General features: G+C 44.9%; 1 protein-coding gene across 1 annotated transcript in view; it reads left to right on the top strand.

The window, feature by feature from the left end:
- RASA3 (RAS p21 protein activator 3) overlaps positions 1-26,405 on the top strand; it is a 122,360-nt gene that overhangs the window by 22,526 nt on the left and 73,429 nt on the right. The window contains exon 2 of the mRNA XM_019742076.2: positions 16,568-16,685. Within this exon, the coding sequence (XP_019597635.1) occupies positions 16,568-16,685 (118 nt within the window). The remainder of the gene's footprint in view (positions 1-16,567; positions 16,686-26,405) is intronic.

Raw genomic sequence — 26,405 nt, 5'->3', positions numbered from 1 at the left:
TCCTTGTATGGCTCTTAAGATCACTGAAAGGTCATGAAGTATCCGCACCAAATGGTCAGCATTAGTGCTCACAGGTGTGGGGCTGGTTGACGGGAGAGAAAGATAATAAAGTTTTTCTGTATACTATACTTATGGAGCGTTACTGGTTACAATGAGTATGTGCTTCTGTCATAATTAAAAACGTTTAGAAATAGGTATAGAAAAAAATGAGTTTCCTTATAAAACTCTTCATTTTAAACATAGAACTTTCTAAAAGGAACTATGCGCTATCATTCACTGACCATACGTGCTGTATGCCCAGACACAGGATAGGTGATTTTGTAGCATGTGTCACAATTTGGACCCCACATCCTGGCTCAGTGTTGCCGCCGGCACTCTGTCGGAATCTCCCATTGCTGAACATTCATTTGTTTCCTTTTTTGGGTCAACATAAATATTGTTATAAGAAACATTGATCATTCATAAATCTTTGTTTTATGGATTGTTTCCGTAGGAGACCCAGATATTGATTTATTCATGGTCTTTTAAAAGTATTTTTAAGAGATTGAGAACTGTCAACTTTGGAAATCATAGCCAGGCATAAGGGGAGGACAGAAGAGCAATCTTGAGGCCCGCGGGTGCTTTCATTTTTCCTGTACACGTGTGGCTCTGGTGAAAAAACAGGTGCCACACTGTCAAGCTGAAGGTCAGTGAAAATGTGGAACGTGAATTTCTGTTTTGTCAGCCTTTGGCCCTAGATGTGCTGGTGTTTTTTCGGGAGGTGGGAGGCAGGTGGGGAGGGGTCCTTGTCCCCATGTGGGGGCCTAGGGGCTGCTCCACTTGTGTCTGAGGGGCTACAGAGCCCCTTTCCCCCACAGCCCCTCACACTGGGTGCCCCTCCTGAAGGGGTTGCTGCCTCACCAACACCTGTTGGCTATGCTCTGAGAGCCTCAGCTGCTGTTATAAATAAACCTGCCACTCACCGGTTATAAAGCCTCAAAAGGTGAGCCCCTTCCTCCTCCCCCTTTGGTGGGAGGACAGCACCTGGGACAGGTTTATCAGATGGTTGATGGCCCTCTGGGGATGTGGCCGGGAGCCTACTGGGGTGGGGGCTTAGGCTCTCGCGTGGGGGTCTGTCTCCCACCCCCTCCACCCAGGGGAGCCCACTGCAGCTGTCCGGTTTTCCTTCATCTGTGGGCTGGGAAGGCCCCTCGGTGAGGCCTGCAGGGCAGCCGCTACCTGCCCTGGATGGGGAGGAAAGTGCTCTAATGAGGGCCTGGGGTTTGAGCATCGGGGACAGGTGAGGGCTTGTCACTGCAGTGGCCTCTGATTGGAGAGGATGCTGGTGACCTGGTACATTTCTGTGTTTGCTCATGTTTGTGACTTTAGGACTGAGGAGGAAGGGACATTGCAGCAGAACCAACCAGCACACGACAGTCTCTGTACTTAGAATCTGATCTCTCCCTCTCAGGCAATCTTTCACCATAATAAATAAGGAAGGAAAAACCAAAGTTTTAATTTTGTAGTTTCCTTATATTCTAAAATTGCCATTAAGACTCAAATCCAGGGGCCAGATCAGGCTTTTGGTTTGTGGTTCTCCGCAGGGGACAGCAGATTAGAGACCGTCTTGTGGCTGGGTTCACTGAAGTAGGTCCAGATGCTTACACCACAGTTGGGTGGGGGGTGGGTGCCCTGGCGTGTTATCCCCTGATAACCAGGGTCAGGCAGAGAGGTCCATTTCTGCTGGCTGCAGTTTCATGTGAAAACAACCCAGAGGCACTGGGCTTCCTGCAGGGTTTCATGGCCTGTGCTGGGCTTGTTGATTCCAGTAGCCCCTTGAAGGGGAGGGTGCTCTCTGGCCTGGGTGATGGGTGACTGTGGGCAGCATGGGCGCATCTTGAGGTTTGGCCACATTCAGCAGTTAGCCAGCCTTGTGGACCCTGCCTCCATGGCAGAAGCTCTCTCCAGGGCTCCGTCCCTTGTGCTGTGAGCCAGCCTGCAGGTCCCTTTGAAGAATGGAAGTCTCTGGAATAAGTCCAGTGTGCTTCTGGGATTCTTTGTGCATTCGTTGGTGCCTTTGAGCCTTTAGACTATTGCACTTTGATTGGAGAAGAGCTACCCCAAAGGAGGGCACTAAGTTCTTCTGGATACACCCCAGCACCGGCCAAGTCTGCTCTGAGAGCGTCTACTCAGACCGAAAGTCCGGTAGGTGCCAGGCAAACAGGCACAGGTCCCACGAAGCATCCTGTGGGACCCTTAAGTCTTTTCTCATCAACGAGTTGGTAAACCCACTTCTCTTTTTGCCAAATACCACCGCAACGATGGCGACAGGTGAATTTAGTTTGCTCTCTGTGCCAGGTGTGTTTGTCTCAGAAGGACGTGGTTGCCCTTGCTGTGACATGTGAGGACACCGTGAGTGGGTTCCAACGACTCTGGTCCTTGCTCTGGGCCATGCTGTTGGCCGCTGGAGAACCCAGAGTAACATACACCTTCTGTGTGAAGCCAGTCCGCAGACTTGTCTTTTGCTGTTTGTTTGTTTTGTGTGATCTCAGTTTCGTCACTCGAAGGGATTGCACCCCTCCCAGACCCTGAAAGGATGACGCGTGGCTCCCTTGGGTAGTGCCGTGGAAAGGAGAGGGGTCAGCGCATCCCTTGGTGCTCAGAGGGCAACAGGTGTGAGGGCCGGCAGGGGGAGCATCACTCGTGTCGCCATGGTCCACAGTGCAGGACATTGCAGCTGGGCTTTGTCCCCTTCAGGCCAGCACAGGGGCCCCTCCCGCCCTCAGTCCTGGTGAGTCTATGCAGCAGGAATGGTTTAGATCAGAAGCCCAACTCTGGAAGACCCACATCCAGGTGTGAAGGTCCACCCTGCCGGGCCAGTCATTAATACCTAGCCCTGCCTTACGCTAGACGTTCAGGATGATCACTTGATTTCATTCTGAGGACTGGGCATCTAGCACCCGGGTCTCTTAGGGCTCTTCCTGGGGGGGAACCTCCACCAGTGGAAGGAAATGGGCCCTGTGTCAGGAATCCTCTGGGAATCTCAGTTCATTTGCATGAGGAAGTAAGTGCGTTTGTGCCCACAGGGCCCTCCGAGGCTCAGGTTTATCTCAGAGGGGAAAGCAGCATCGGCCTGTGTCTTAGAAACACACAGGACTTCTGACCACGATGCCACCCCACAGCGTGGTGAGGAGCCCAGACGACCCCTGGGTAGAAGTAGAGGCTGTTTGTGCCTCTACTGCTCGTGCCAGTGGGCCAGGTGTTTAATCGCCCTGGACCTCGGTTCTCCAGCTGTGAAAGGGGTGTTGCGGGACAGCCTAAAGCAGTGCCTGTGCCTGGGGAGGTCTGTGAGGTCAGCAGCATTGTTGCGGGTGATCTGGTGCATCTGATCAGTGGTGGATCCCTCACTCCTGGTGTACGTGCTGGAGGTTAGGAGTTCTCCACAGCTCTCTGTTTTAAATGATAAGGTGGCTGGGCACATCTCATAAAGGGGTGAGGCGGGGAGGGGCAGGGGGAGCCAGCAGGGAAGACAGTGAGGAGGAGGGAGTGAGGAGCCAGGAGAGAGAAGGGGCAGAGGGACTGGAGGGGAGGGGGCGTGCAGAGTGGCGGGGGGAGGGTTGGGTGGCACACAAGTCCCACGTGGTGCTCTGCTGGCTGTGCTCCCTCTCCAAAAGGATGATCTGAATGGGGAGATAAAATCAGAGTCTTGTCTCCTGCAAGTTCTTTTGTTTGCTTTTTAGTTTCTTTCTTATTTCAGCAAAGTTGAAAACCATCCGGTGCTTAGGTGTGTCAATATGGTCTCATTCGTCATGGTCTCACTCAAATGGCCCACTTTCTTCCAGTGCAGTCAGCTTATAAACGTGGCAGTGTTTCTTGCCTAATTAGACTAATGGTGATGTTTAAAATAATTTTGGAGTTTTAAAGAGCTCTTGAGAGTTCTCTCAGCAAAGAGAACTCTGACATCCTGTGTGAGATGCTGGAGTGCCAAGGGGCTGCGGGGAGGAGGGTCTCCTACAGCTGGTGCCGGGATTGAAACAGCATGTTTAGGCCATGGAGGGAGAGGTCACTAAGCGTGGGATGCTGGTGGCATGAGTCACGCTGGGTATACTCTATCCAGATGTGCGGGTGGGTCTAGAATCTCCACAGTGTTTCCTCCTTGCAGTTGGGGAATAGTATGCTGAGTTTTTCTCCTCTCGTGCATGTATACGAGCCACAGCTAAGAGAGCAGCCCACAGCCCATTAGAAATAATTTTAAAGCTTTTATTACTTCATTCTATAAAGTCCTCCAAAGGTCCTGCCTCCGCCCCACCCATGTGCCTTCCAACTGCCTCTTTCCTTGCTGGCCTCAGTCCCAAGAAAGCCTGCATTCTGGAACATTCCATGGTGTTTCATGTCTCCTCTGGATCTAAGTCAGCCTCCATCTCACCTGCCCTTCCTGCATCTTCTTCGTCCCTGCAGTGGGACCACCCCAAACCTCACATGAAGCCATTGCCTTCCCAGCCAGAACTAGCTCTTGCCACATGTTCCTGTGCCCAGTCTGCAGTCTCCAAGGACAGTTTGTGGCCGGCACATGCACAGTTAACCTGCAGGTCCTCAGGGTAGGGGCCTGGGGCTCCTGTGAGCATCCTTATTGCCCCCACCCCAGCTGTGCTGACCCATGCATGGCACTCATGCAGGACACACACGCCTGCCTGGCCCCTGGCTCTTCCTGAAATTGCCTGCCTGACAATTGTCTTCCGTCTTGAGGTGCTTGCTCCTGGCAGTGAAGCTGTTATGAACATTCATGTACACGTTTTTGTTAGGAGGGAGCAGTCTCTCTGCTTTGCGCAAATGAAAGTTAGAGTATCGCTAGAGCTTTTGTAAATGGCAGCCTTACTTAGAGAAGACCAATGACAGGTGTGTTACGCACGTGCATCCTCATAGATGCCACGCCTGCCCACACAAGCACAGTAAGTAACAGGCTTGTTACACACAAGCATCTTCACAGATGCTACACTTACCTACACATGGAGTCATGTGAGCAGATAGCCCTGCATTAAGCTGGCCGTGTCATATCTGCCTTCACTCTTGGGGAAACCGCCCCCCAGGAAGAATCAAAGATAATCCTGACTACAGCATATGAACTGCTTGAGAAACTAAACCTGTTGTGTATTTAATCAACCACAAAGATAATAAATTACATATGAAAATTTTAAGCTTTGATCAGGAAAGGCTGTCAGAGTCCCATTTAGTTCCAGAATAATATTAACATATGAAAGAGCTAATTCCGTGTGAGGTCTTGTTTTAGTAGTTAGGTGGACCTGGAATATTCCACAGTATATCTGAAAGTATTTAGGCAGTTTCCCTTTCAGGTCAGATGTGAATGAACAAAGGACCTGCACCATCCAAAATTCTTTCCAGAACTTGTGTTTTTCACTAGATGTATTAATGGCAGGCTCTGATTTTGTAAGGAAGAAAATGGTTTTTCTACTCTTTTGTTAACATCTAAGAAATTTTCTTTCTCAAGGTCATGCTAGGACTCTTTCACAGAATGGTGTGGGAAAAAGAAAGAAAAGCAAAAATAGTATCAAAATATACAGGGTGGAAAAGAGCAGAGTGAAATCGTATGTTGACTGTTTCCGAAAAATAAACCTAGATCTTGAAAGTGAAGATTCTCTTTCCACCACAAATTGGGAATGGCTGTCTTTGGCCAGGTTAGGCATCTTATTTTACGCATCAAGCCCAGTCAGTGGCTTATGGCAGCAGTATGCATAACGACTTTCCCCAAATTTGATATTTTCCAGATTGTCTTCCTTCCTTGACTTCAAAATAACACTTAATGCAAACTATGAAGAATTTTTGCTGCTAGAATCCAGGAACCTGCACTGTGGTGGTGACAGCCAGTCCTTAAACTGGTCAGGGTTTAAGGTCACCTTGACCAGAGAGGATTCTGGTTGGAAGATGGGGAGACCCCTCCCACCCGCCACAGCATCTGGGCTGCTTGGGATGCCGGGGTGTCTGGTCAAGCTGAGGTCTCAGCTCCTTAAGTGCACAGCTGGATGTTTTAGGGTTAGAAGCAGTAGATCCAGACACAGTTGGAAAAATTAGAACTTGACAGCAAAGATGAGTTCAGGTCCCCTAAATTTTGTTTCCATGGATTCCATCAGAGTAGTGTCTGCCCAGCTTCTGTCAGGGCTGGTTTGTGGGGACCTTGTTTTATGCAGAACAGAGGACAGGAAAGCTGTGCAGGTGTTCTGGGCATAGCTTTAGCTGTCGAACAAATGGAATAAAATTAGATCCTGTAAAAAGAATCCTTTGTAACAAAGAGTGCAGAACACACATACACACATCAGTTTTCACCTCAGATTAGCAAAGATCCACAATTTTGATAATTCAGTACCAGCAAGGATATAGGAAAACAGCATTTTCAAACGTGGTGGGAATGTAAATTGCTACTATGGAGAGCTGTTTGACAATATGATAAATTTATATGAAAATTACAAATTCCCCTTTGTACCAGAAATTGTAATTCTAGGAGTTTATTGTTTATCATACAGAAATGGAATCTATACAAGGTTATTTATTGCTGCATTCTTGGTACTACCGTGTTTCCCTGAAAATAATGCCTAACCGTACCATCAGCTCTAATGCGTCTTTTGGAGCAAAAATTCATACAAGACCCAGTATTATATTATTATATTATTTATATTATATTATATATATATATATATATATATATATATATATATATATATATATATATATAATTATATTAATCAGACCTGGTCTTATAGTATATTAAAATAAGACTGGGTCTTATATGAATTTTTGCTCCAAAAGATGCATTAGAGCTGATGGTCTGGCTAGATCTTATTTTTGAGGAAACACAGTAGCAAAAGAGTGAAAATAACCAAAGTTCCCATTCTTAGGGAAGGTTAACTAGACCGTGGTGTGTTCACTTAATCAAAAACTGCAGCCCTAAAAGAGTAGGGAGTTCTTAATATACTGATAATCTCCTCAAGGTATATCATTAATACCAATTTTTAAGAAGCAATCATTAGACTAGTATGCTGCCACGTATGTAATATGTTGGCTTATATTTGCTCCCCAAACCTCCAGGAGGAACAAGAGTCATTGTAGTGAAGGAGGCTTCAAAACAGAACTGACATTTGGACCTTTGATGTGTTTCAAGAGCTCTTACAAATAGAGCATTGCCTTAAAGATATGAAGGAAAGTTAATTTGAACCCTGAATTTCTATTTAGTCAAACTAGAAGGACACTTGGGCAGGCAAAGATGGCTCCTCCTTGTACCCCAGGATAAGGTGACTGGAGGAGGTACTCAGGCCAAATGAAAAAGGAATGAAGCAAAGGGTGACACGGTATAAGAAGTAGTGTCTGGATATGACACGGAAGAGGCCAGAACACTCTAGGGACAAGAAGTGCCCTGCTGAAAGGGGCTGAGTCATAGTAAATAGTTGCACAATCTTGTTGTAAATGGACATCTGTGGGATTAAAAGATTTAGAATCAAATTATAAAGAAAATGGGTAAGACTGTTAGCTAATAGGTACAGAACAGAATGAAATGTTAAATACTTGACCATGTAAAGACAGTACAACAACAGAAATTGAGTGGTGGGGGTGGGCGATGTACATGGCCTTAAATTATTTGTCTTTCAGAGCAGGGAGTCGATGGGTGAGTTGGTTTTTTTTTAAATTAAAATTTACTGGGTTAAGAATGGTTTTTAAAATTACATAGGTTTCAAGTGTATAATTCTATTACATCATCTATATATCACACTGTGTGTTCAGATAGGTGAGTTTAAATTAATAAACCAAGAACTGTCAAAGAGGTTGTTAAATTTATAATGTTTGCTCAAAGAACTAAGAAACAGGAATTCGTAAACAAGGCTATTTCTAGAGACTGGATCTATGGCTGCGCATGAGGCTATGGAGTGACTCTTTTTTAGTGACTCTTAACGTTTAATTTTGGACTCCTACAGCTGGAAATTTTCTACCATACATTAGTGGTACTACTGAATAATAACAACAAAAAATATGTATACAAATAAAAATGTGAAACAGAGTTATAGATCAGGCCTCTGGAACCTCTCCAATTTTCTCTAGAAAAGGGAACTGGCTTTTCTTTTTTTTTTTTTTTTTACCCACGACTCAGGGCCAGCTCTGCTGAGCTGAGAGGAAGCAGATGGATTTCATTTTTGTGTGGTTATTACCCGAGCTTCCAGCAGAGATGCCCTTGCAGTCATGCATGCCTGCTTGTCAAGTCTGGCTCTTGTGTGAGGTGTTTTCCTCTGTGTTTTCAAAGCCAATGCTTGAACGGATAAACCCAGAATAGCTCATGGTGGGATTAGGGGCTGGGGCGGTTGCTCATCTGGTCAGAAATGGGACATGAAACCCAAAGTGATACATCCCAGACCTGCCACTGTGCAGAAGGAACTTCCATCTGTGCTCTTCAGAGACAGTTTCATTATCTGCCTGGCCATGTGCCAAAAGTATTTACTGTCTTAATAAAACTTGCTACAAATCACCCCCCGTGATTTGGCCATCATAAAAAAAATTGAGAACAAGTATTTCTCTGATACAAAGCAAAGGTATCATTGAAAAGACAGACACTAATAAGTGTCAGCGAGGATGTGGAGAAATTAGAGCTTTCTTACACTGCTGATAGCAATATAAAATGGGGCAGTCACTATGGAATACAGTTTGGAAGTTCCTCAAACAGTTAAATATAGAGTTACCATATGACCCAGCAATTCTACTCCCACATGTAACCAAGAGAATTCATAACATGCATTCACATAAAAACTTGTACACATATGTCATAGTAGCATTATTCACAATAGCCAAATCTTGGAAACAACCCAAATGTCCGTCAACTAAAAAATGGATAAACAGATCATGCTACATTCATACAATGGAATATTATTCAGCCATGAAAAGGAATAATGTCCTGACACATGCTGCAGTGTGGTTGAAACATGCTGAGTGAAAGAAGTCAGACTCAGAGATCACATATTCTATGATTCTATTTATATGAAATATTAGAATTGGCAAATCTATAAAGATAGAAAGTAGATTAGTGGTTGCCAGGGCTAGGGGTGAGGGGGAAAGAGAAAGGGGATGTGACAGTTAATAGAACCTGGTATGTTTCAGAGGGGATGAAAATGTTTTAACATTGATTGTGGTGATAGTTGCACAACCCTGTGAACATACTAAAAAGCATTGAATTGTACATTTCACATGGGTTGAGTTTTGTGGTATGCTGATCCTATCTCAATAAAGCTGTTAAAAAAAGCAGAAATCAAACACACACACACACACACACACACGCACACAAATGAATAACACCTCTGCAGGAGAAAACAGCAGGCTACACGTGTGGCCGTGTGGGATTGGTGTCCACTGCCAGGAGCTCGCCAGTTGTTAGCCCAGGTGTTCTGCCATGTTTGGCCAGTGGTTTTCCAAGGCGATTTTCAAGGTGTTCTTCTCTTTTCCTGGTTCTTCTCTGGGTCACATTATCACTCTTAATGAAAGTGGGGAGTGACAGGTGAAGTGCAGTCCTAGTCTGAGGTTCCCTAAGCCCTGACTGCAACCCCCGACTGCGTTTCCTGTTTGGTGTGGTCTGGGCTTGCTGGCACCTCCCATGCAGTGTCCACATGCAGGCGGATCAGGGGGCAGGGGGCCTCCATGCTGGTGAGTCTCGCCCTGGGGAGTGCCCAGGGCCTGCCCGGGGAGAGCTCATACCCTCATCTTTTTAGTTTCCAGGGGTCCTCACTCTTTCAGAGGTTTCCATAATATCCTCACCTTAGCAATAAATGCCTGCGTGGTTGAAGGTCGGTTTCCTCTTTTTTGGTCTTAATAGCCATTAGACAGAAAATGAAGCATTAGGTGAAATATTATTTTATAAACAGAGACACAAAAGTTTAGTTTCTAAGGAATTAAAAATACCTATACAAGACATTTTAAAAATTAAAAGGAAACGAGTGGTTTCTTTTTTCCTTTTTTAAATTTTTCTTGTCTTTTTTCCTTTTTTGGACTTAATTTTACAGCTTTTATTTAGGATTGAGTTATTGCCCAAGAACGTTATTTTCATTTCTAGCTTAATTGGAAAAGCACAAAAGATTAGAGCATGCATTCCCACCCCCACCCCCACCATGGGAAAAGACCAGATTTTGAAAGAGAGCAAAGTTAGCTAATGGTTTGTGTGTTTTAAGGTGCTGAATAGATTTAATTCAATTCAAAATTGAAGATCTTAACAATTCTGGAGTTATTCTGTTGTCTACAAAATTAATCTGAAAGTGGAGAAGTGGGTGATTTTTGATCTGGCATTCTTAGTGTGTTAGGCTTTTAGTTCTTGTTTAGGAGCCTAAAATGCACTTTTCTTTAGACTTGTGAGGTCTCCCTCCCCCAGCCCCACTCCTGTCCTGGCAATTCTGATCATTCGGTAAAAGCAGAGAAATACTGAAGACGCTCCACCAAATTTTAATGACTGTCCTGGAACAGGGGGTCTGTATGGCTCTTCAAGGAACTTATTCGTAAGTGACAGTAATGGAACAGCCATAGTGGGGTGGGGACAGTGGAGGAGGAGGAGATGCTCCATGGGGTGTAACCTGTTCAGAAGACCGGAGTGTTTAGGTGGGGACCACAGTTCCAAAGCTGTATGGGGTGTGTGTGTAGGGGGGTGGTGGTGTGTGTAGGGGGTGGTGGGGGGCGGGCCATAAGGTCCCCAGGAACCAGGTGGGCGGGTGTCGGCCCAATTATGTAATTGTAGAGGTGCCACAAATCTTTGCCCCAAATTATCTCCCCGACTCCCCCCATCCCCCCAACACACACACACACACACACACACACACACACACACACACTGGCAGCCTGCCACCGGGCTGTCTATCCAGCCAGAAATTGCTATTATCCAAGGTAATCCCTGATGCTGCTTGGATTGTGGGAGGCGATGGGAATTTCTAGGGGTCGTCTGTATCTTGGCTGACAGACCAGCGCTCTGAAGAGGTGAGACACAGGGCAGTTGAGGTGAGGTGTGGCTGTGAGATGTGGTATTAGGAATGGAAATGCCAGTTGGAATTTGTCCTGAGCGTGTGAAGGTCTAGCCTTGAATTAAGTGGAGCAAGAGAAAGTGGCCCCTCCTTGGTTAGCACCCACCTCCTCTGCTGAGAACTCTTTCACAGGGTTTGCAATTCCTATTGTGCGCTCACTTCTCCTGATGGACTGAACAAGAAGTAACGACATAAAGCACGTTTCTGCATCTTTTGTGACATTGTCACAGAAGATGTGCCCAGTCTCCTGTGTGAGGCTTCCAGCAATGGAGTTGCTATAGAATGGAATTTCCTCCTGAAGAATTGGTAGATTTCATTTTTTAAATAAATTATGAGAATTGTGTGTTCCCACCGTATTTCCATCTGTACGTTAGCTACTAGGAAAACTCAGAACTCAATTGGTCACTATATCACACACGTTGGAGTTGGGTAGATGTAATTTTCTTTCCTTTTACCATATTTTAAGCTTTTAATTTCCATTTGAACAGCTATATTTTATACTTGTTTTTTATACTGTAACATGTTATCTGTCCTTTTTGGAAATGGGAGGAAATCCAACCTGGATGTAAGTAACTATTCCTGGGCCATGCTCCTTCCGGAGCAGAGGTCCTCTCTGTGATGGTGGTGGGGTGATGCCCTGTGGGGGTCCAGAAAGCTCAGGGTGCAGTTTTGCACTTCTAAATCTGTATGCAGTAGAGGAGTCTGTTTATAATTTGACTGAGAAATCCAATCTCAGCTGGTTTTATGGAGTTTTGTGGTATTTAATATCAAGTGCTAAAATAGCAAGGCAGCCAAAAATATATTCAAGGAAGTAGAATATTTTAATCATGAAACTGATCTCTTTGGGGAAATAGACTTTTATGTTGTTATAATAATCTATATTGGCCAGCAGAATTCGTAGACCCACTTCAGTGTTCTAAATCAGAATGACTGAAGCACTGCCTAAAGATGTAGAGTGTTAGAAGTGGTCATTCTTCCACATGTCCTGCTGTCCTACATAGAGGCTCCTTGTAGGACGGGGATTGCACTTACAGGACTAGTGCACTGGGCTCATGGGCCTGTTCATGCATTGTTTTAGCGAGGCTGACCCATAGTCGAGTTGAAAACCACCATACTTAAGTAAGAAAGAACCAAGTTTCAAAGCTGTGCAGACCTGGTAGATTCAAGCACATCCGGCAAGTACGTCCCCAGGCATTTCTGTTGGCTTCAGGTCCAGGCTCACAGCTGGAAGAAAGGTGGTTTGTCTGTTAGAGCCCTGGACTCGACCCTCGCCCTTCCTTCCCTTCCAATGCCTCCTTCATTCCTTCCTCCATCCGTCTCTTCTGCGGGTTGAGTGAGAGCACATTGGCCTCTGTGTTATGTGCTGGAGGGCAGCCAACCGAATCAGATGCCTCTTGGAGGTGACATGGGTTTGAGCCACTGCCAAGGGTACCCTGGGGTCTGTGAAGACCCTGACCTACCCTGTAGGGGCTCACAGGGCATTCTTGAGTGCCCTCCAGGGAAGCCAGACTTTCAAGATGGGCAGGGGCTTCTTTATCAGGGCTGAACCTAGCGGAGGTATGGAGACCTCCCACGGCCCCTCCAACGAGGTGTGGGAGCCTACTCGTGGCTCTTCCCTCTCTCTAGGTCAAGCTGGAGACCCAGCTGCCCGGGGATTTGGGTTTTTCTGGCTGAGTTCACTGAGCGCATGCATAGGAATTATTACCAGTGGTGGCTAGGGAATGATGACAGCTTTCAGATCCTAACCTTTGTTTTCCTTACCCATTGCCTGATTCCTGTAATTAGAAATCAGAGTTTGCTGTTTCAGTGCTGTTTATGTTACTGTTTTTTAAGTGCTGCCTTTTCACTTCTGTTAGCAAATTAGGCATTCAGAGATGGTATCAGGTACCAAATTTGCTGTCTTTATCAGATCTACCATGGACAATTATGGTTGGTGAATAGTGTAAATTTTGGAGATGCGGTTATAGGCGGAATCATACGAAAATAATTACTGGTTTGGTTCTTAGAATGAAACCAGAGTTGACTTTTCTTTTACCTTGTGGTCTTCTATTCATCCATTCATTCAACAAACAGTTCAGCACCTATTGTATACGAGGACCAGCTTTACATTTTTATGTGAATGTCTCCACTTATTAGGAAAAAAAAAGCTTTTTCTCTGAGAGAGATAAAAAGGCACCATAATATGTAGTTAAGGGAAGCAGCCTCTAGCCTTTGGCATAAATAATCAACATGGAAGAAACAAATCTGTTTTGAGTATGGTTGAGATGAAACAACCCCTGAGAGTTGGGACAGCCACCTCCGCTCTGCTGTGGGGCTCCAAGCAGAGACTTGGGAGTAACTCAGCCCTTTTGGCCCTTTTCTGGCCTAGGTGGGGCCCCCATCTGTCAGGACCCTGGGCAGATGACGTGGCCTCGGGCGGGATGCTGGACACTGCTCCCAATCCTCCTGGTCTGAGTGGTTTATTCATGTTGGCACAGGTCAACCAGCTGGCTCTCTGGTGTCACCATTGTCATAGCAACCAGGATGTTTCTGTAACAGTCCAGATGGGGGGCCTGTGGAGTGGGAGGAATGTGGATCAGGCTGCCTTCATCCCAGCGCAAGATAACTTGGTGTTTTCACATTTTTAAGCATCTGTTGTTCAGAGAAGGCTCTTCTTTCTCTTTTATCCTGACTGTCCCCCACCTTGAAGTAGTGTCAGCTACTACGGCTTGTGTTCTGAGGCTCTTTGGAGGATAAACAGGAACGAAATCCCAGTTCTGTATTTCCACCAACGACCATCTCCTTTGGACTCTCAATAAAGTATTTTTTCTCCTTTTAAGAAACAGGAACTTGCAGCTAAATATCTCATTTGTTGCAAAAAAATTTTTTCAAAGGGAAACATGATAAGCCCTAAGTCACACCCTGAAGGTGACAACTGGAAAATCAACAAAGTCAGGCTGGTTTTGAGGTTAAAAGATTTGTGCACACGGCAGAAATGATCAGTTTCAGAAACAGAAGTGGACAGGGCTGAAAGGGCGCATTTCGGACGTGGCTTGTGTGCTATGGCTGCCCTTTCGGGTCAGCTCAGTGGAAGCACCAGTGACCAGGACGCCTGCATCTGCTCCTCCCGTGCCTCTCACCTCTCCCTCGCTCTCCAGAGAAGCCCACTGAGCCCTGCCCCACCCGTTCCTGCCTGTGGGTTCGTCTCTCACCCTGTATGCATATTCATGTGTACATATGACCTTTCACATCTGCCAGAAGCCTTCAGAGAATCTGTCTTTTGACATTTAACAACTGACTGGAAGCTTGGCTCAGATTCAAATTACCTCTCACCAGATTGGCCATGTTTTCATTTGCTCAACTCATGTAAAAATGGCACATTCTGGGAGCATTGGAATGTTAAGGTATTTTAAGGAGAATAGTGGCAATGAGAAGACATTTATCTGTTAAGTTCTTTTTCTTACCAACCAATAAAATACATCATTGATGATTCCCAAAATAAATCTAGGATCTTTTGAATTAGAAGAGTCCCAGAGCTGGAGGAGCCTTGGAAACCTCTTGCTTTTATAGTTGGGGAATCTGAGGCCCGGGAAGCAGGTCTCTTGTTTAGGCCACGTGCAGGAAATGATCACACACACAGATTACTACAGGTGCTGTTAGAAATCCTAAAAACATGTTGTTGCATTAGAAATAACATTTATTGGCACAGAAAACATCCACCCACTTATTGAATGACTTCTGTTAACTTGCTGCTCTACTTGGTCTCGGAACTGATAATAATAATGGAAAGTTAAAAAAGAAAACCGTCAAAGCGAGGTTATCTCTGCCTTTTGGAGGTACTGGCATGCCGGTTTGCAAACCGACATCTTTTCAAATAAGCTAACTTGCCCACGTGAGTTATAATGTATGTTTTTGTTGGGGTTATGCTAAAAAAGATGTGACCGCACTAGCGGGCTTTGATGCTGAGTGGTCAGCACTGAGCTCTGAAGATGGACTTCTGAGCAACTTCTACGCTGATTTTGGTTTGTTTTCTTTTTCTTTTTCTTTTCTGTCTTTCTGTTTTTCTTTTTTCTTTTTTTCCATTTTTAACAAGAGCGAGGTAGGTTAACAAGAGTGAGTAGTCTTAACAGGTATTATCAGCACGTGCCTGGGCGCTTGTTGGCAGGGTGCTGGGTGCTCAGACCTGTCCTTTTCGTAGTGCTGGGTCTGGTGCCTGTGGACGCCTTTAGACCAGGCGTCTTTACCACTCAGAGACAAGGAAGGCTCTGGAAGGTGAAAGTATGTTTGAGGCATTTCTTCCATGGACTTCACCTGGGTATCAGCTGTCCGGATTGAAAGCCAGCTCTCATTCATCCCTGCTTGCTCTCAGTTCACAAGTGAACAGGGCTGTTTGGACCTGCCCTTCATGCTTGCTCGAGCTTCTAGCAGAGGATGCCAGCAATTGTGGTTTTAATAATGATCTCTATCTAGACAGACCCAGGGTCAACTAGGGAGTTGTGACTTTGTGGGCATTTCTGCAGGGTTGGCCAGGTATGCTGGCTTGCTTGAAAGTTCTTCCCTTTTCTTCAAATGTGCTTTGATGCTTCATCAGGCTTCTGTGTGACGGAAAGGGCTTGTGGGAGAGAAGACACAGCCTATAGCAGTTCTCTCTTTCCTGACTTTTTCCTAACTGGCTCATCACTCTGTATTTTAAACAGCTGTAGTTCATCATTTACTCTTGTCAATAAAAAAAAAAGAGTTCTTAGTTATTGCCCAACTTTATCTAATACTATTAAATTAAATTCAAAATAAAAAAGGACCTGGAGGATGAAATGGATAAGCAAAATATAGTACATATACACAATGGAATATCATTTAGCCTTGAAAAGGAAGGAAATTCTGACACATGCTGTGGCATGGATGAACCTTGAGGACATTAATCTGAGGGAAATAACCCAGAGACAGAAGAAGAAATACTGTATGATTCCACTTCTTTGAGGTTTCTAGAGTAGTCAAATTCATAGAAACAGAAAGTAGAAGGGCATTTGCCAGGGGATGGCCGGTGGGGAGGAGGGAGGAAATGGGGAGTTGTTGTTTCCTAGGTACAGAGTTTTGTTTTGCAAGATGAAAAAGTACTGGAAATTGGTTGCACAACAATATAAATATATTTAACACTACTGAACTGTACACTTAAAGATGATTAAGATGATACATTTTAATTTATATTCATATATATATCTTACCATAATTTAAACATTAAAAAAATCAGAGGGACTAATGTGGTTAAAACAAAACAAATAATCTTTAATTCTGAGGCAAATGGACTCCAACTTCATCAGTTTGTTTTAGAGGTTAATGTGTATGTCACTTTGCATAATCACAGTACAAATGGTATTCTCATCAATGTTTTGACTTGTGGTAGCAAGAAAACCAAGACTTTGTAAAGATCTAATGAATGTACAAAAGTGGAAGCAGGTGCATCACTATGAAATAAATCCATTATTTGGAAATGTGTCTGTGATTAGCAAGGGGACGAAATAATTCTATGATGTGTTGATGATACACTTACACTTGTTTTTTAGGTGAAGCCAAAAATCTTCCCACTTACCCGGGGCCAAACAAGATGCGAGATTGCTATTGTACCGTGAACCTGGACCAAGAAGAGGTTTTCAGGACCAAAATCGTAGAGAAATCACTCTGGTAATGTCTGCTCTTGCTTTATTTGATACCGATAAGTTTTCTTCTATATGGAAAATGTCATCTTGCCGTTTTTTGTGCCGTTTAGTTTGAGCGAGGATTAGGAAATAGCCATGTGGGCTCTAGCTTATAGGACAGTCATAGCACAAGCTTCCATCCTTGGTGGTGAATTGATATTCCCTAAATGCTCATAATGCCCAGGACGGCGCAGCGTAAGGGACTAACGCGTACGTATGTCACTGTTTATTTGCCTACCAGATAGGTCTGAGTGCTTTTAATTAGAGATGAACTGGAAAGTGTATCCTGCAACAGAAGAGTCCAAATCAAGGATTTTGAGAGGGTAACTATTTGGAAAGCTTTTTTCTTTTTCTTTGTGTGTTTTTTTTTTAACTAACTTCCTTTAAATTTTCCGAAAGAGGCATGCTGAGGATGGCCACGGAAGTAACGATCTGCTGAGGCAAGAGATCTAGAAAACATTTATTGATAGAATTTGAGGAAGAGAGAGTTCAGATAAAAAAGAGCAGCATTTATGAGAAGTTGGCTGTATAATAAACACATTAGTGCACAGATGTCTGCCCCAGGATGCCAGGGGTGGGGCCGTGATTTGCATTTCTAACAAGCTTCCTGGAGATGCTACTGCTGTGGCCCTGAGCCACACCCCAAGGGATAGGAAGTGATAGACCCTCAAGTCACAGCAGTGTACAAGGGGCAGGAAAAGAGAAACCACAAATGTGAACGGGGAGGCGAGGCAGCAGAACATAGCATTACACACGTGTCAGCAGGTGGGATTGGAGTTAGTGGTTTGCAGTCCGGGGGAAGCATAGCAAAGCCAGTAGTGGGGCCCTGAATGTTTTGTTTATACGAAGTGGTCAGTGGAGCAAAGAAGAACCCCTGTGCAGCCAATGAGCCCCCCTTCAGGTTTAGAATTACGGGTTGTGTGGGTCCATCCGAACAGATATTTTGAGTTTGAGAACATTTTTAGCAGATGAATTCTATCTTTGCATATTGATACTTCTAAGTGGGAACACACAACACATTCTGATGACTTAATGAATTTAGTTTTTAGAAAACTGTTAAGGATCTCCTGCCCCTAAAACGTGGAGACACGGTTCATTCTCCATCTGCACCGTTGCTGCCAGTGCTGGCAAGGCTGCTTCGGAGGCCACGCGACTACAGTTGTGGCGTTATTTTAATGCATACTCCAGATTCCCGGAAATAATGTGCTGGCGAAAAATGAAAAGCCTGAGGAATTTGTCAGGAGGCAAGTCTGGCTTTGGGTTGATGATAAGATGGTATTGGGGATGATGATGTTACTATAACCCTCAAGGGTTACTTCTGTTAGCCTAATGTGAGACAAATCCTTTCTGTGTTTAAATAGTAGATGTTAGCGGCCTGTGGATCATAACCTTGGAGAATTACTGTCAGTCTCTGTAAAGCTGGGCTTTCCCCAGACGGGCTGAATGAGGATTTCTGGAAGGGAATTCATTTGGAAACCTCTGTTTTGGGTGAAGTTGAGAAATGGGTACCATTGTCTTCAAAATGTTTCAGACACATTTAGAAGTAGAAATTATGGTTTCTGGTTTTGGTGGCACTGGAAAATGTGATTGTGGAACAGGAAAGGGAGGATGAGAGCTAAATAAAAACAGTGATGTAGTAATACTGTCCTTTCTGGGAAATCAGATATCTGTGATACAGCCAGAATCAGGTGGTAGCCCCTGAAACGCTGTCCTAAGAAGCCAGTTAACTCTAGTGAGGGCCCTGAGGTAATACTCCCAACTCACCAGAGCTTCTAACCCCTTCACGAATTATTCACACTTTCCATAAAGACAGTTTTAATAAGCTTAGTTTTTTTCTTCATTAATATATTCATAAACTCAATGAAAATTTATTGAGTGCTTATCTAATACATCAGATAAGGAGAGTGGTGCTGTAGGCAAAAAGTTATAACTGACAGCAAAGAAAGAGATAAACATACACAAAATTATTCCAAGAGCTTCTTTAGTATTTAGTATTCAGGCAAAACCCCTATTCCCCTGATGGGCTGTGGAAGCTCTTAGCCTCAATGCTCTACTCTATAGTGTAAGGATGAAGACAAATAAACCCACTTCATAAAAGAAATTAGTAGGGAAAGTTGCTGCTGCCACTTAGTGCTAAATACTTGAAACCAAAAACTGTCTCTTGTGAGTTTGCAGCCTGAATCCACGCCACATCCATGGTTGAAAAATCTCAATCCATGAATATTCATACATTAATGTAGTGCCTGGATTAGTAGTTTGTAATAGTCACCAAGGCAATGATAGGCCAGTCAGAAACAAATCCAATCATCTTTTTCTTTTTTTTTTCTTCTTTTTTTTTTTTTATTAAATTTATTGGGGTGACAATTGTTAGTAAAATTACATAGATTTCAGGTGTACAATTCTGTATTACATCATCTATATATCCCATTGTGTGTTCATCACCCAGAGTCAGTTCTCCTTCCATCACCATATATTCGGTCCCCCTTACCCTCATACCCACCCCCCCCACCCCCCGCCCCCGTTACCCTCTGGCAACCACTAAACTATTGTCTGTGTCTATGAGTTTCTGTTTCTCATTTGTTTGTCTTGTTCTTTTGTTGTTTTTGGTTTATATACCACATATCAGTGAAATCACATGGTTCTCTGCTTTTTCTGTCTGACTTGTTTCGCTCAGCATTACTCTCTCAAGATCCATCCATGTTGTCACAAATGTTCCTATATCATCTTTTCTTACTGCCGAATAGTATTCCATTGTGTATATATACCACAACTTCTTTATCCATTCATCTATCGAAGGACATTTTGGTTGTTTCCATGTCTTGGCCACCGTAAACAAAGCGGCAATGAACATTGGAGCACATGTGTCTTTATGTATAAATGTTTTCAGATTTTTTGGGTAGATACCCAGGAGAGGGATTGCTGGGTCATATGGCAATTCTATTCGTAATTCTTTGAGGAACCTCCACACTGCCTTCCATAACGGCTGCACCAGTCTGCATTCCCACCAACAGTGTATGAGGGTTCCTTTTTCTCCACAGCTTCTCCAACATTTGTTATTATTTGTCTTGTTGATGATAGCCATTCTGACTGGGGTGAGGTGATATCTCATTGTGGTTTTGATTTGCATTTCTCTGATGATTAGTAATGTTGAGCATTTTTTCATATGTCTATTTGCCATTTGTATGTCCTCTTTGGAGAAATGTCTCTTCAAGTCCTCTGCCCATTTTTCAATTGGGTTGTTTGTTTTTTTGTTGTTGAGTTGCATGAGTTCCTTGTATATTCTGGATACTAGCCCCTTATCGGAGGCACTGTTTGCAAAAATCTTCTCCCATTCAGTTGGTGGCCTCTTTATTTTGTCAATGGTTTCTTTTGCTGTGCAGAAGCTTTTAAGTTTCATATAGTCCCATTCGTTTATTTTAGCTTTTACTTCCATTGCCTTTGGAGTCAAGTTCATAAAATGCTCTTTGAACCCAAGGTCCATAAGTTTAGTACCTATGTTTTCTTCTGTGCAGTTTATTGTGTCAGGTCTTATGCTTAAATCTTTGATCCATTTTGAATTAACTTTGTTTGGTACATGGTGACAAATAGCAGTCCAGTTTCATTCTTTTGCACGTGGTATCCAATTCTCCCAGCACCATTTATTGAAGAGGCTGTCTTTGCTCCATTGTATGTTTTTAGCTTCTTTGTCAAAAATTATCTGTCCATATTTATGTGGTTTTATTTCTGGGTTCTCAATTCTATTCCATTGGTCTATGTGTCTGTTTTTCTGCCAATACCATGCTGTTTTGATTATTGTAGCCCTGTAGTACAAGCCAAAGTCAGGAAGTGTGATACCTCCATTATTGTTCTTTTTCCTTAAGCCAATCATCTTTTTCAATCCAGGTCTCAAAGAATTGTCCTATATAAAGTTTCAAGGAACATGAGCTCAGAGGAGAAAAATACACAAAGAAGGCAAGGGAATAAAGTGTCATATGCATTTGCCTTGAGAAACAACAAAGAACAGCAGAATCAGACCTGCAGAGTTTACAGAATGTCAATTAACATAGTTTAATGACTCTGAAGTAATAAGGGACAAAAGAAAAATACGAACAGGGTGAGAAATGATAAACAGTGACTGAACCAATTTGAAAAAGAACCAAATAGAATTTCCAGAAATGAGGAACACATGAATTTAAATAAAAAACTCAGTGGATGAATTAAATATCTGATTAGACATAGCTGAAGGAAAAATTGGTAAACTAGAAGGTAAATTTGAAATATACCCCAAAGCCACAATGAAAGGCAAAGTATGAGAGAGGTTTAGAGACATAGAGAGAGAATGATGTCTAAATATGTCTCATGGAAATTCCAAAGGTGAGAGGAGAGAGAATGGTGTAGAGGCCAAATATGAGGATTGTAAGAAGATGACAGTTAAGGTCCAGCTTACATTCTTGAGTCGCCTTGATTGGAGGAGCAGAACCCAGAGACGGAAGACTGGTCTGGGGCCCCTGCCAGAGTCACGGCAAGAGGACGAAGGTCCAGACACAGATTGCAGCTGGGAGAGTGGAAGGAAGTGGACAAACCTGAGAAGCAAGGTTGGCGATGCTGACTGGACCAGGCCACCAACGTGGGCACTTGTCAGCCAGCCACACCCCAGAGTTCAGTCGTTGCCTCCAAGGAAGCAGCTGTTCCCTGTTTGCTCTGACATGGAGCAGAATCTCACATCTCCCCAGCATGCCTCCTCCAGGTTCAGAATCACCTTTGAGATTTTTTTTTTTTTTTTAAGAATTTATTGGGGAAGGGGAACAGGACTTTATTGGGGAACAGTGTGTACTTCCAGGCCTTTTTTTTTTCCCCAAGTCAAGTTGTTGTCCTTTCAATCTTAGTTGTGGAGGGCGCAGCTCAGCTCCAGGCCCAGTTGCCGTTGCTAGTTGCAGGGGGCACAGCCCACCATCCTTTGCGGGAGTCGAACCAGCAACCCTGTGGTTGAGAGGACGCATTCCAACCAACTGAGCCATCCAGGAGCTCAGCGGCAGCTCAGCTCAAGGTGCCGTGTTCAATCTTAGTTGCAGGGGGCGGAGCCCACCATCCCTTGCGGGACTCGAGGAATTGAACTGGCAACCTTGTGGTTGAGAGCCCACCGGCCCATGTGGGAATCGAACCGGCAGCCTTTGGAGTTAGGAGCCTGGAGCTCCAACCGCCTGAGCCACCGGGCCAGCTCTTACCTTTGAGATTTGATCATTCATTTGACAAAGTCACTGTAGAAAGCAAGGAGCCTCATTTCTGAACTCAAAAGAGTCAGAGGGCTTGGTGGCATGGCGGGCTGCTGGTCAGAGCTGGCAGGGCCTTGCACCTTGTCCGAGGGACAGAGCACTCCAGCAGGCGCCCTCCAACAACCTCTGGGCGAAGAAGAGTCAGCCTTGAGCTCAGCTGCTGCCTCCCAGTATCGTCTGTCTGCTGACACAGCATGAAGTGCAGCCCAAGTGTATGAGAAAGAAGAGGGAGAACACACATTTCCTTCCCTCTTTTTCACCAGCAGAAGGTTGTCCGTGGGATCAGACCAGGTTCCGACCACGCTGTGCTGAGTGTCCCCCAGCATTAACTCTCGTCTGCAGCATCACTACTGATTACTGAGCGAATATCTTAGGAAAAGTGCCCTCATGCGTTCCTTTCTTTTTTCTTTATTTTTGATGTGGGAGAGTGGAGGTTGAGAGAGAGCATCTGTTGCAGATTTGTTTTTAAGAACTCGTTGGCTCGGACACATTTGGGAGAACAAGCCCTTTCTCTCTGGCCTTGTCCCTTCTCCAGGAGAGTGATTTTGGGAAAAGTTTCTGCCCTGCTAGGAAAAATAACTTCCTGATGTTGAGAGTGAGTTATAAGTTTTTAGTCACTTAAGTGGCAATCATTATTTGTTAAATGTTTATGTAAACTAAAAGGCTGTATAATATTGGGTTGGCAGGGTGGGCGCGCAGATGCAGCTGCCTGCCCTGGACTGCACAGTATGTCAAGAGCATCCAAAGACCCCCCCCCCCCCAACCCTCCCAGGAGAGGCTGCCTTCTGCTTTTAAAACAGGGAACTGGGAGGGGAAGGTTACATCATGGAGGAAATCATCCTTCTGTCCAGTAAAAGGAGCATATTGATGTTACACGAACAAAAGAGTTAAAAATAAGAGCTCTTAAGTGCTGGGTTAGTCTAGTCATTTGCAAGAATATTCCATAAAGTATCAGTATTTTCATTTCCTGTTGTCTATATGTAAATGATTATTGTGAGGTGGCTATGGCAACCTTTCCCTAGAAAATCCCCACAAAATATATATTTAAAAAAAGTGAGGAGCTGTCCCAAGGTTCCCAAACCGACTCTCGCCTTCCCCTGTGGCAGCACTGACTGAGGCTGTGCAGAGCCCCCAAACCACAGCCCATCCTGGACCCCCACCCCATGGCCAGCCCAGAAGCCCCCTCCCTCCTGCTTCCTCTCACCTGGTTTCATTTGTGCTGCCATCTGGAAGGGAAGGGGCCTACCACATGTTCCTGGCCCAAGCCACCAATGCACAGCACGTTCTGCCGCATTTTGTCTTTCCCCAAAAGCAAAGCCCTTACAGCTCCTCACATTCTGGCTGCAATGGTGCTTATCTTTCTCAGAGTTTGGTGATGTCTGCTAAGTGATAACGGCAAGCTACAAAGCTGTGTTCATAATACGATTTCTTTTGTTTAAAAATTTGAGATTGTTCCAAAAATGATCTGGAATATATGAACATAAATGTCAGTGTGGTTAGTTTCTCAGGATAGTGGGATTATGTGGGACTATTTTTGTTCTTTTGTTTGTATGCAAATTTTTTTTTTTTTTACGTAAAATTAGAAACCAGACAGTGAAATAACTGCTTTCCAGAGCAAAGGGAGGAGGAGCTAACTCATCGGCTCGTTTTTTGACATGGGAGGAATTACAGAATCTCAACTCCTGTCATTATTACTGAGAACTTACCCAAAAGAAAGACTGTTTCCAAGCAGATGGGTGCACACTTCTGATTTAGAAGGAGCATACGGGTCAATGACATGAGAGTGTCTTCCTGGCAATACTGAAAGATGCCAATTCCTCAGAAAGTGGTACTGTTGTGTGGTAGATACGACCAAACCAAGAAAGACCTCAACAACTCCACCCTTTTAAAGAGGGGTGAACTCTTTGGGCCTAGATCTGAAAGGACAGGAGGAAGTCTGTGGTGTGGGGAGACAGACTTTTTTTTCTGAGACGTTTTTAACAAAAACCAAGTTGTTAACTAGAAAACACTGACTTTGAAATTAAGAGATTATTATACAGGTAACATTTTCTCTCCTAACATTTACTCTTCTCTCTCATTTCTCAAGTTAAAAATTAGGGGAAACCAAGTCTTTTTGACATAAATGCAGGCCTCTAGCTCAGATGGTGAGATCCATCCTTCCATAGTGCTAGAGTACTCCAGGTGGGGACCTGTTCCCCCATAGTCCTGGGGTGGTCCACACAGGGAGACAGGTCCCTCTAAGTGTATTTGCATGACTAGGAGAATCAGGATTCCCATTTACTAACAACAGACCTGGTCCTTGGTGGGTTTTCACGGAAAGGCCTACTTGTTGGTCATCATAATCTTATTTGTGACTGCTGTTTCTATGGATGAGTCTTGTGAAAAGGATTTTTTGGGTAGCTGTATGTAAATCAGATTTTCTGAAGACCTTATGTATTTTCTGTAACAGCACTTATTTTTATCCTTTATGTTGGTTTCTGACAGAGGGCTGATTAGCGTCGCTCTTACATGGAGTTACGGTGTTTCACACTGGACCAAAATGGCCTAGACTTGGAGCCTTGTTTTAGTGTAGGAGTGAGGGGCAGAGCTGGGTGAGGTTGGTAAGAGCGTCTCTTTACCACCACGTCATCCTCTCTCTTCTGTCTTTTTACTCCCAGTCTCCGGTGAAGGGGTATTTGCATCCGGGGTGATTCTATGCCGAAGGAGCCGTCTGTGGTTTTTCCATGTCTAGGAGTGGTGTAGATTTTCGTATTCTAAGTGGGGAGGGACTTTCTCCACAACTTGATGGGTGAGTGACGGCCACAAACATCAAGGTCCTGGTAGTCTCAGTTGCTGTGGCCTTGGGGACTCCTCACGTTGACATGTAGAGGGGTGGGCCCTGGGAGCTCCAAGCTCGCTGTGGGGTGGCCAGTGGGTCCCCTGGGTTTATGACCGCCTTGAGGGGCTTCTCTGGGTCCAGGGTGGGGCTGCAGTGTTCCAAGCATCCTCTTCCTGACATCCAGCTTCAATGTCTCCCTTAGTTTCTCCTAAAGCACAGGAGCCCGCCTTGTGTCAGAGTGTGAGGAATCTCAGAGCTTCACGGGAAAGCTCAGCGGATGGCGAGGGCTGGCTTGCCTACTGCACATGGAGGGAGGGTCGCCCCAGGCCCAAGACCTCTCTGAAGGTTTTGGAGTTTGAAACATTTCTGTTGTTCACAGCTGGCTGGTGTGTGACTCTGGCTTCTCCTAAGAATCATTGTCTCAGTTACTTTAGAATGCGTAGCCAGGCCTCAATAAAGATGGGTCTGATTGTAATTTGTTGGTAAGAACGTGTGATTTCTATTTGGGGGACATGCAGGGTGAGAGGAAGGCGGCTGCTGTAGATAATAGGATCTGACATTTTGGGAGCTACGTGCAGTGGTTTGAGCCATGCATCATAACCCACCGTAACCCTGTGAGTAGGGGTTTAGCAGACGGGGAAACTGAGTCCCTATCAGAGACTCAGGTAACTTGCCTGAGCCACGTGGCTGACCTCAGAGCTGGGTCAGGCTAGAAAACAAGCTGCAGGTTGCCCACCGAAAGGGCAGCCAGTGGTCTCTGATTCTGATGCACAGACATCCAGTTTGGGTCCAAGCATTGTGGGAATAGCGTAAGCAGCTCCCTGAATGCATTTCCCAGCCCTAGTCCTATGCCTACCCAATGCTGACCCTGATTCTGTGGCCTTGCCTTCAAGACCAGGCCCCCCAGGTACCCTCAGTGTCGCTGTGATCTGGCAGCAGCGACTGTGGTCCCTTCAGTGCTTCATGGCCAGGTCCTGCGGGCCCAGTGCTTGTGCTGAGTCCTTGAAGTGCAGGCTGTGATTGGCCCAGGTGACAAAAGCCCACTGGCTGGTCCAGACAGGACATTTCTACCCCAGCATTTGGAACAAAACTGTGATCGGACCTCAGATTTTCTCCTTCCCAGGGGAGGGTCAGCTACATCCGCCAACCCCCATTTCAGGTTAGCAAGATGTTGTGTGACACATCATACGTTTTTTTCATCTTGTCCTTTGCTGTGACAGAGTGGCTTTCTCCTGGGAGTTGCCCCCTCCCTGTGGAGGCTGCTGTGAATAGTTCGGGCAGGGACATACAGTGAAGGTTAGAGTTCTGTAGGAGAGACCAAGCATTTTGCCTCCCACTAAGATGCAGTATCTTTCTGGGGACCTCAGGGAAAAAACAAAACCTTTTATAATGAAAGCTCACAGATGCCAAGGGGCCATGCTGCTTGGGGGGTTTTAAAATTATCACTTAAAGGAAGTGAGAGATGGACTAAGAAGCAATCAAAAAGGTTTTCCTCCTGCCTCTGAGTGCCTGTAGGGTCATTGTCAGCGGGAGGCTCCTTTCTGGCCTGATCGATGGATTGATTGACAGGTCTTCCCAGTGCCAGAGGCAGCACCGCCTGCTGCAGATGTGGGGGACTCAGACCCTTCAAGCACCA

The sequence above is a fragment of the Rhinolophus sinicus genome, linkage group LG04 (assembly GCF_036562045.2).
Source record: "Rhinolophus sinicus isolate RSC01 linkage group LG04, ASM3656204v1, whole genome shotgun sequence".
NCBI classification, from domain to species: Eukaryota; Metazoa; Chordata; class Mammalia; order Chiroptera; family Rhinolophidae; genus Rhinolophus; species Rhinolophus sinicus.
The sequence above is the reverse complement of the archived record's forward strand: the minus strand, read 5'-3'. Positions and strand labels throughout refer to the sequence as shown.